Below are 10576 nucleotides of genomic sequence, written 5' to 3' on the forward strand. Positions count from 1 at the left end.
TTATGATTTGTGTCTTTTAGAGACCCCATCCTTCAACAGCTGAAGCAAAGGCTCCAACACCAAAGTTTGACTTATTAGCCTCAAATTTTCCTCCTTTACCTGGAAGTTCATCAAGAACGCCAGGTGAACTCGTTTTGGAGAGTAGGATGTCTGATGTTGTTAAAGGTGTCTACAAAGAAAAGGTAAACATTGAAGCATCCAGTCTTTTCCCTTATGGGACCATATTTAGCCTTCGTTTTTAGGATTATTATTTAAAATTTTGTTTGCACTTCATATGCATTTCTATCATAGTTGTTATTCATGGAATTTTCAGCATACTTTGACTATTGTAAAAAGATTTATGATAAAGCTACACAGGGTCAATAAAATGTTTCTTTGCTTTTGCATGTCTTTGTATCAGTCAGCTCAGCTTGGTAGAACTCATTGATGCAAATTGAATGGAAAGTGTCATTTCCACTTAAGTGCCTATAATTAACCAATGATGCAAATGAGTTCAGTAAAGTACAGCTAGTGTAGTAAACTCAGTCTTTCAGATAATGAGAGTTGAAGTCAAAAGATAGCGATACCCCATCCTACAATATTTTTGAGTGTAGACCTCCATCCATATGCTAAATCCTCATGCCACACAAGTTTTTCTCATTTTCTACCACTTTTTTTCTAATTCAACTTTTATTTTTATTTTAATCATTCATGTACATAGTTTATGTAGGCTTATATTGAAAAATAGTAGTCCCCTGCACCCACTTTCAGCTCTAGCTTTTTCTCCTGACATTTATCCCTGTATTTCTAATTAACATGGTTATAACTGCTGTTTCTTGACTTTTCAATTTTAGATGTTGTCTGTTGACTTTCTATTCTAGAAGCTAAGGATTTAGCTCTCTTAAACCAACATACTTTTCACATCCTCCCAGTATATTGTATTTCATCATATCTAGGATACCATCAGTTATAAGGCACCCCATTATTTTAGTATTACTAAAAAAGTGAAAAGAATTGCTGGTTAGACAAGGACATGCCATCATTTGTAAGTCACATCTCAGTATTACATATTTTTTCATGACTCAGCAGCATAGTGTACTATTATTTCTCCTTTCTCATACTTTCTTTGGCCTTCTGCACAGCTGTCTTCCTGGGACTTCCCTTCACCATCATCCTGGGAATTTTCCTTATTCTCCTTTGTTGCATCCCATCCTTTCCTTACTCTTGTTTTACTTTCGCCTATCAGGGTGGGTCATATCTTTCCCGAGCTTCCTGAATAAGTGGTTTTTAGTATAAATTTCTTGAGATCTTGCATTCTGAAAATGTTTTTCTGTTCTCACACTTGGATCAGTAATTCTGTAGAATTCTCTCTTAGAAATCATTTTCCCTTGAAATTTTGAAGGTATTTCGCTGTCTTCCCTTGTTTAAAAAAATTATGCAGTATTGTAGTTATTTCGTCAATTCTAAGATAGACTTTTTCCACGTTTTTCCACCTTTGAAAATGAGGATGTCTTATAGTTAAAAGCTATTATAGTTTAAAGGACAGTGGTTTTTTTTAGTAGTATAGTAAAGTAAGTGTGTTTTACAATTGATGGCTTCTCAAATTTGGTGAGATCTGATACACACATACATATGTTTTTAAAGAAGAATGATAAAGTGTACTTCCCCCTGTTATCTCATCCCACAATTGTGGACTATGAACATCACCAGTATCTTAGCAGTGCCATGTTTCTCCCCTCCCTATTTACGGTTCTTGCTATTATTCTCCTTTCTCCCCCTCAGAGATAAACATTGTTGTGACTTTGCAGTAATAATTTTTTGCTTTTCTTTATAGTTTTACCTTTCTGGGCTGGGAAACTTTTTCTGTAAAGGGCCAGATAGTAAATATTTTAGACTTTGTGAGCCATATGCTATTAGATTTTGTTTGTTTTTAAACCCTTTAAAAACTTACAAACCATTCTTAGCTCTTAGGCCGTAACCAGCATAAGTCACAGGCTGGATTTGGCCAGCAGGCCTTGATTTGCCAACCCCTAACCTAGACAATGTATTGTTGAGTGTGCCTGGTTTTGAACACTGCATAGGTGGAATTGTACAGTGTGTATTCTTCTGTTACTTCTTTTGTTCTATATTGTTTCAAAGTTATCACTGTTGATACAGATGACTAGTTCAGTTTGCACTGTTGTATAGTATTCTAAGAATATAACATTTATTCATTCATTCTACTGTTGATGGACATTTGAGCTGTTTTTGTCTGTTTGCCATTATAAGCAGTAACTGCTATGAATGTTCAAACCTTGTGTTCATGTGAGCAAGAACATTTCTAGGTTGTATACATAGTGGAATTGATGAGTGATAGAGCATGTTCTTTTAAAATTTAATTACTATTGAGGTTAAGTATCTTTTCATGTTTATTGGCCATATGAGTTTCTTCTTTTGTAAAGAGTCTTTCAGGTGTTTGGTACATTTTTTCTCTTGGGTTATCTCTTACAGATTTTTTAATGCATTTTGGATACTGATCCCTATCACTTATGTATATTACTAATAATTGTTTTCAGTTTAGTGTTTGTGGGTGAAAACAAGTTCTTAATTTTAATATGGTCATATTTATCAGTCTTCCCTTTCTGGTTTTTTCTTTTTATATCTTGCTTAGGTAATGATCTAACTTCCAGAGATTCTTTTCAGAAACCTATGGTTCTGATTTGTGATCCTCCTGTGGCCTGTTTTTCCCTCTCTGGTGGCTCTCAGGATTTTTTATTCATCCCTGGTATTCTGTGAAGTTTCATGATGATATGTCTTGCTATGACTCCTTTTTTATTCATTGCACTGGATGCTTGGTGGACCCTTTCAATCTGGAAACTCATGTCCTTCCATGATGTAAGATTTTCCTGTGTTATCTCTTTGATAAATACTTCACCTCTTCTTTACTCTCTTTCTTGAACTCTTAATTTGATATTAGACCTTGTAGGTTGAACTTCTGATTTTCTTGTTTTGGCTTTCCTAAATTTTTTTTAACATTGGCACCTGAGCTAACATCTGTTGACAACCTTCTTTTTTCTCTTCTTCTTCTTCTCCCCAAATCCCCCCAGTACATAGTCGTATATTCTAGTTGTAGGTCCTTCTGGTTGTGCTATGTAGGATGCTGCCCTGATGTGGCCCCATGAGCGGTGCCATGTCTGCACCCAGGATCCAAACCGGCGAAACACTGGGCCACCGAAGCAGAGCGTGCAAACCCAACCACTCGGCCATGGGGCCAGCCCCTTGGCTTTCCTAATTTTTGTCTTTGTACTTGTCTATATTTTCTACAAAGTTTTCCTGAATATTACCTTTTAAACCTATTGAAATTTTTATTTCTTTAATCAATGTTAATTTCTAAAGCTCTTGTTTTTCTTTTTTTAAATTTTGGTAAAATACACATAACATAAAATTTACCATCTTAATCATTGTTAGGTGTGTACAGTTCAGTAGTGTTAAGTACATTCATATTGTTGTGCAGCCAAACTCTTCGTCTTGCAAAACTAAAATGCTGTATCCATTAAATAGCAACTCCCGTTTCCCCGCTTCCCTCAGCCCCTGGCAATCACCATTCTACTTCGTCTCTATGAATTTGACTACTCTAGGTACCTCATATAAGTGGAATCATACAGTATTGTCCTTTTGTGACTTGCTTATTTCACTTAGCATAATGTCCTCAAGGTTCATCTGTTGTTGTAGCATGTGTCAGTATTTCATTCCTTTCATTGCACCCTAATATTTCATTGTATGGATATAGACCACATTTTGTTTATCCGTTCACCAGTTGATGAACTTTTAGATGGTTCCTACTTTTTGGCTATTATGAATAATGCTACTATGCACATTTGTGTATAAGTTTTTGTGTAGACATGTGTTTTCTCTTGGGTATATACCCAAGAGTGTATTTGCTGGGTCATATGGTAACTGGTTTAACTTTTTGAGGAATTGCCAGACTATTTTCCAAAGTGGCTGCACCGTTTTACATTGCTACCTTTAGTGTATGAAAGTTCCAAAATCTCCATATCATTGCTAACATTTCTTACTGCCTGTCTTATTGTTATAACCATCCTAGTGAATGTGAAGTAGATTTCATTGTAGTTTTCCCTCCTGGCTAATGATGTTGAGCATCTTCTTATGTGCTTATTGGCCATTTGTGTGTCCTCTTTGGAGAAGTGTCTTTATAATTGCAATTTTGAAATATATTTTTACTTTAAGGATAATGAAGAGTTGAGAGTTAGTTGCCCAGTGCCTGCGGAGGATGAACAGACAGACTGTTCCTCTGCGCAGCAACTCAGTATGAGTACCAGTCCTCCATGCACAGCTGAGCTCCCAGCATTAAGGTACAAGTTTCAATATAGAAGATCTTCCACATTAAAGTTATTTTTTCTTCTGATCACTTGCCCAGCTGTTTCTGTGTGCCATACTAAGCCTAATGTCAAACTCTTTTTTCCTTAGCATAACTCAGCAAGAAAAAGATCTAATAGAGGATTCCACTGTTCAGAAGGATGTTCCCAACCAGACAACTGTACCAGTTTCTTCTCCAAGTACTGCAAAGCCATCGAGGACAAATACTGCTTCACCATGTAATAGTAACATAAATGCAGCTGTAGCTGTTGCCCTACAGGTAACTTAATGAATTTAGTTTATGTGAGGAAAAAAAATAATACATTAAATAATAAGAAATTATTTTTTTCACATACCTCTTTGCTAGAGTAGAGTTATTTGGAAATAACCCAAACTGGGGCTGCCTGCAGCAAAAAGAAGCTAAAGGAGTTTAAAGTCACTCCAAAGAAATGGGAAACTAGCAGTGTTGAGGGAATGAAGAAGTTACTATTCGTTCCGTTTCTTCTAGTTGCTTTTTTTCTGGTCATGTGGCTAAGGGAAAATTTTATTCAAGTGATGATGAATGTATCATTTTGGGTCAGTGTAAAGAGGCCTTGAAACCTTTTTGTATGATGCTTTACAAGTCTATGAAACTCATGAGGGGCCATTCCCATTTTTTATTCAGTTCCCAGAGTCATTTTTGTAATTACGAAAATACAGAAAAGCAGGAGAAAAACACAAAATTTACCTATAATCCTTTCACTCACCATAGCATTTTGATACAGCTGTTGCTTTTTTCTAGGTTAAGAACATTTTATCTTGTCCTTTAATGATAATAATAATAATAAAATAGAATCGCAGCTATGAATTATTGAATGCCTACCATATGCTAGGACCGGTGCTAAGACTTTAGTGCCTTTTCCCATTCTCACAAGACTCCTATTGTCCCCTTTTTTCAGATGAGGTATTTAAGACTTTTAATTAGTCTTACGTTAATATGTTACTTGTTTCCAACTGCTCTGCTGAGATTCTTGTGGAGTCCCTCTTGAGGTTCTTTGCAGCCAGGGAAGAGAGAATGGTCCTATTTTACTCCATCATATGGATGTACCATTATTAATTAAATCTATCTTTACTTGTTAGACATTTAGGTTGTTTCTGGTTTTTATCATCACTATAAACAATGTTGATACGAACATCCTTCAAATAAATTGTTCAAGTGAAATTATTGTATCATACATAAATTGCCAGGGCTTTGTATTTTTTTCAACAGATGTATTTCTTTTAAAGATTTTATCAGTATACTTCAATAGCAGTGTGTATGAGATTACCTGTTGCCCTTTCCTAGAAGATAACTTGCTGGTTTACTTGTGGTTAACACTATCCTTTTTGTATTTTATTATTTAGAGAACATGTACCATAATTCTTTTGTTTCTTGTCTTGACTTCAAAGGAACCCCGAAAGCTAAGTTATGCTGAAGTGTGCCAGAAACCCCCTAAAGAGCCATCTCCAGTTCTTGTGCAGCCATTACGAGAACTTCGCTCCAATGTAGTGTCTCCCACCAAAAATGAAGAGAATGGAACTCCTGAGAAGTCCATTGAGAAACCGCATGAGAAGCCAGAAGCAAGGGCTAGTAAGGATTATGCTGGCTTCCGAGGCAATACCATTCCCAGGGGAGCAGCTGGAAAAATCAGGGAACAGAGACGCCAGTTTGGCCATAGGGCTATACCTCAGGGAGTGACTCGACGTAATGGCAAAGAGCAATATGTGCCACCCAGATCACCAAAGTAAAACAAACAAACAAACAAAACTATTCAGAAACTTCTCTCTTCCCATTAAACTTGAGCCGTGGCTGTATTGAACTGTTTTGGAGGGGAGGGGATAGCCAGGAAGTTTCGAAACGGGAGAAAGTACGTCCTTAAATCATTATGGATTTTGGAGTTGTGAACAGTAGAATCCCAAAATTCATCTCTAACGTGATTTTAAAATGCTGGAGGATTCCAATCAGTATAAATATATATATATATGTATACATATATAAAAATATAATTTTTCTATTTTTGTTTTTGATTTTAATTTGCAGAGATCTTCTGCCTGGAATCAATTTTGAGGGTTCAGATTTAGCTTGGGGAAAAACATATTACGCATCCTTCAGTATAGGGGATGAGGGAGTGAGAGAAAATATTTTTTGAAGAAACATTTCTGTAAAATTAGAAATTACTTTTTTTAATCTATTTAAAGTTTGGCTTGGAGAATGCCATCTCTGCCTATATGGCCTTGTGTTGCAAAGCAGATCAGTGGCTGGGGTGCCTGTCATGGTATGAGTGTGTGCAGGAGTGATTGAAGCCAAATCTCTTGTCGTGTTAGTAAATGATTTGAAAACTGAATGTAATACGTGAGTAGATTTTTTTCCCAGTTTGAAATTTAGTCTGTCTTTCTGACCTTACTGATATTTCCTTCAACATGCTGTTAAACTCTGATTGTGCTTCAAGCTGTGACTACCAATCAGTTTGAAACTTGAGGAAAGAATGGAGGTCATTCAAAAAACTGAAAATTTGTCTTATTTTAGATCTGAGTGGACAGGTCAGATGGACTGCAGAGATTTAACTGCCCTGTGATTTACCCCCTCCCCCCTGCCAAAATAGGAAACAATTTTTTCTTTGTTACTTGGTTTGTTACTCTCTGTTCTTTGACTACGCACCCCCAAAAGCAAAATATCCAACCACCTACAGAACTGTATGTTTCTAACTGCCTTGACCAGTCTAGTCAAATCCTATAACTGTTCTAAATTTCTGAATCAAACATTGAAGTATTTTACTCTTCTCTTCATGTGTTTAGAACTTTAGGTCCCAGAATGGTAGGGCACGAATGACTCTACAGTAATTTATTTGTGTTGGTGTTAAAAATGATACATTGTAACTGATTCTTAAAGTGTTAAATAGTGTAGAAGTAAAAAAAAAAAATTTTCTAAAGGCTTAATTTGAGGGCAACTTTTTTCTGTTTACAATGTATTTATCACTTTCCTTCCCTTTCTCAAAAAGAAAAAACCCAGAAACAGACCTAGCAAGTCACAAGATTTTTGAGTTAAGGTGAGAAAGATAGTTGAAGAAAATTAATACATAATTTCTCAGTGAATAAAGTTGTAGCTCTCATATTAAATAGGCAAGTTTACATGCTGGTGTTTAGAAAATGGCTAAAAATATTAAAAACCATGTTGCATTAATCTGTTTTTAAGTCATACCATTTTCAGAGTTCTATGTAAGGTGAGGTTTTCTTTTATTTTTTTAGGGATAGTTTGTAATAGTAATAACTGTCCCTTATGTTAGTGAATTTACATATGTACAAATTGAAACTGTAAATTGTGAACACTGGAAAGCACCATTGTGACATAGAGTAAACATCTTAGTAATATATAAAATGAATGTAAATGGAGGTTAAAATTACATTACTGTGAAATTCATCTTCCAACTCTAAGTTAAGCTTTGGAGAATTTGTATTAGTAGGTAACTGTTCAGAGCTTTGAAAACACTGCATATTTCTGTACAAGCCAGAATTACCATTTCTTTGTAACTTATTGTTCAGCTTGGCAATTGTTTTTGATTTGGTGGAGTGATAACATGGTATAATATATTTAAGCAGTTTGAAACTATTGATTTCTACACACTATTTTTTAAAATCATCTGCTAGATGAAACATACAATAAAACTACCTGTGCTGAAATTTGGGGGAAGTTTAGGTCCTTAAAAAAAAAGTATTAATAATCATTGGCTACATCTATGATAAAAGTGCTCATTTTGGTTTACTTAGATAATGCTGCAGTTGGTGGAAATGATAAACATTTAAAGTGTTAACACTCTGTGAATGCATTGGATTTAAGAGAATAAACATTTTATAAAACTCACTTGGTAAGGATTATAAACTTAATTATTGCACTTAAAATGAAACCTTAGTTTTTTTATAATGTGTCACACAAGTATGCTGGTATTACTGTATGCTTGTGTGACTTACTTTTAGTCCACTCAACTTCTAAAAACTAAATGTTCTAATTGAAACACAAGAAGAAAGCAAGTGTGTTGTTGCTTTTGCCCAACGTGTTATTGAAAGTAGAAATTTAATTTAAGGATATGACCATTTTTTGATTTCTTATAAAATATAGTTTTAAATTTTCCTCATTACAGCTAATAGTTCCCATTTTGATGGGATGTATAGGGAAGAATAAATATGTGTGTGTATGTGTATATATATAATATATATATATTCACAGTATCTATTTAGCATTTATTTTATTACAGCAGATTTAAGGTTTCTATCTAAATGATGCCTGTGAGTTGTGTGAAACATTACTCTGTAACTGATGAGGTTTGGGTGTTCATTGTAGTTCAACTATTTATTTGTTTCTTTAGAAGGAGGTATTTAAATGTCAAAATTTTCTCTTCATCTTTATGACTTAACACTTCCTTGGGTTGTTGGAGGCTAAAAGTAGATACAAATGATGTTGAGTATATGGTACAGTGATCTTCTGCCATAGTTCTTACTGCATGAAGAGAACAAGAGCCACATAAGTTCATCACCTTGCGTTTCATAGAGAAGGTATATAGAGATACTGTAAAACCTGTCTCCCTTTTCTATCTTGATAATTAAGGTTTTCATGATATCTAGTAATCTGAGTGATTTCTTTTTTGCAAATATAGATACTGGCATTCAAAAGAATTGATCCATCTAAATTTTTTCAACTGGATTTTGGAAGAAGAAAAGATCTTTCAGTGATATGGGTTTATTGTTATTCTTGGCATCTTACGTACTCAATTTGCATGTGATCAAATGACATGCAGATTTTTTATCTATTTTTGGTTCCTAAAATTAAGGTAGCTTGAATATTGTTTAACATTCCTTTTTCTTTTTAAGTAACCAGGTTGGCTTTGCAGAAGGCTTAATGATGGAGTATTAGCATCTGCTGGAGCAGAAAATAGTATTTAAAGGTTACTGAACACTTTCTCAGTTTTATTAGTTATGGCCTTAATATTTAGTCTTTTGGCTTACATGTCCACTGGTTTTACTTTGACACAGTTGAACAGCACTGGGACTAAGTCTGATATTTGTGTTGGCCGTGTATATTAACCATACTTTAAAAGTACCCATTTTGTTTGTTTTTACAGGAAAGATAAAATGCAAGTGGACAATATATTCCTTTTGAGGGTTTTTTATGAATTCTTAACTGCAATATATGATGGGTTTTTTCCTAATTTTTTATATTTCCTTACAATTTGGTGACCACTGATTTAATTTTAGGCTCTTTGGTATATGTTAATTTAGCTAGTCTGGGCTTCCAAGGAGATACGTAGACATTTCAGTTTTCATTAGCTGAATGAAGACGTTTTAAAAAGTTGAGAGAGAATTTGTTTTCAAGGTGAGTAAATTTTCTTTCAAAATTCATCCATTTATTAAGTAACTTAAAGTTTATTTTTAAAAGCTGAGAACTTTTTATGAGTTGTTGCCTAGACGATTCCTAAAAGTACGATTCAGATATCAGCAGGCTATGTATAAAATAAAATGGTTTTATTTTCCTTTTGCAACACAAAACACTGATTAGTATATAAATACAGAAACGTCCACATCAACATTGATTTTTTTCGTTGCATAATCCAAGTGTCCCTTGAGTGTAACATCTCTTAAATGTTCAGGATTGGGGGTCAAAACCAGTCATCTGGCTTCTATTTTGTCCATTGCTTAGGTTTGTTCCTGTTGTCAAAACTGTCCCCCCTCCAAAATGGTGTGGCATATGCTCATGCATATTATGTTAAAATGAGTACATCCTTGTATTTGTATTTTTGTTTTCAACATTGCCAAGGTGCTATGGGAAATTAAAGTAACACAAAATTAGAAAAAATAAAATTATTAAAAAGCAGGACTGGTTTCCTTTTCTCCAGGTGGTTTATGTCTAATGACTACTTGCATTTACCTTTTGATAATTTATATATTGCCCACTCTCTGGTTTCATCACTACCCTGGTCTCAGCTGTTTTTTTTGTTTTGTTTTGGGGAGCAGGTGCGAGATGTGTGATATTTCCTCTGTAAAGTGAAGGCAGAGAGCTGGAAGATTCAGCTTTATGATTTTGGGGTTTTCTTGAATTCTTTCAGTGTTAGAAGAAGTTATTAAAGGGGGAAAAATCATACGGCAGTGTGCAGCTTTAAGGACTTTGCCTACATCGGGCAGATTATGGCCTGGCTTGAGTATGTCTAGGCTTTTAAACTTTTATTTCCAAGAG

At 34.7% G+C, this 10576-nt stretch overlaps 1 protein-coding gene across 11 annotated transcripts in view; it reads left to right on the plus strand.

Annotated features, from left to right (window-relative positions):
• The window catches only part of LARP4 (La ribonucleoprotein 4), a 64997-nt gene extending 54781 nt beyond the window's left edge, over window positions 1-10216 (plus strand). For all 11 annotated transcript variants that reach the window (XM_014862863.3, XM_014862864.3, XM_014862866.3 and 8 more), the window contains 4 exons: window positions 21-182; window positions 4207-4331; window positions 4447-4615; window positions 5764-10216. In XM_014862863.3, coding sequence (XP_014718349.1) covers window positions 21-182; window positions 4207-4331; window positions 4447-4615; window positions 5764-6102 — 795 coding nt within the window. In that variant the 3' untranslated portion in view covers window positions 6103-10216. The remainder of the gene's footprint in view (window positions 1-20; window positions 183-4206; window positions 4332-4446; window positions 4616-5763) is intronic.
• The last annotated feature ends 360 nt before the right edge of the window (window positions 10217-10576 follow it).

The sequence above is a fragment of the Equus asinus genome, chromosome 22 (assembly GCF_041296235.1).
Source record: "Equus asinus isolate D_3611 breed Donkey chromosome 22, EquAss-T2T_v2, whole genome shotgun sequence".
NCBI lineage: Eukaryota > Metazoa > Chordata > Mammalia > Perissodactyla > Equidae > Equus > Equus asinus.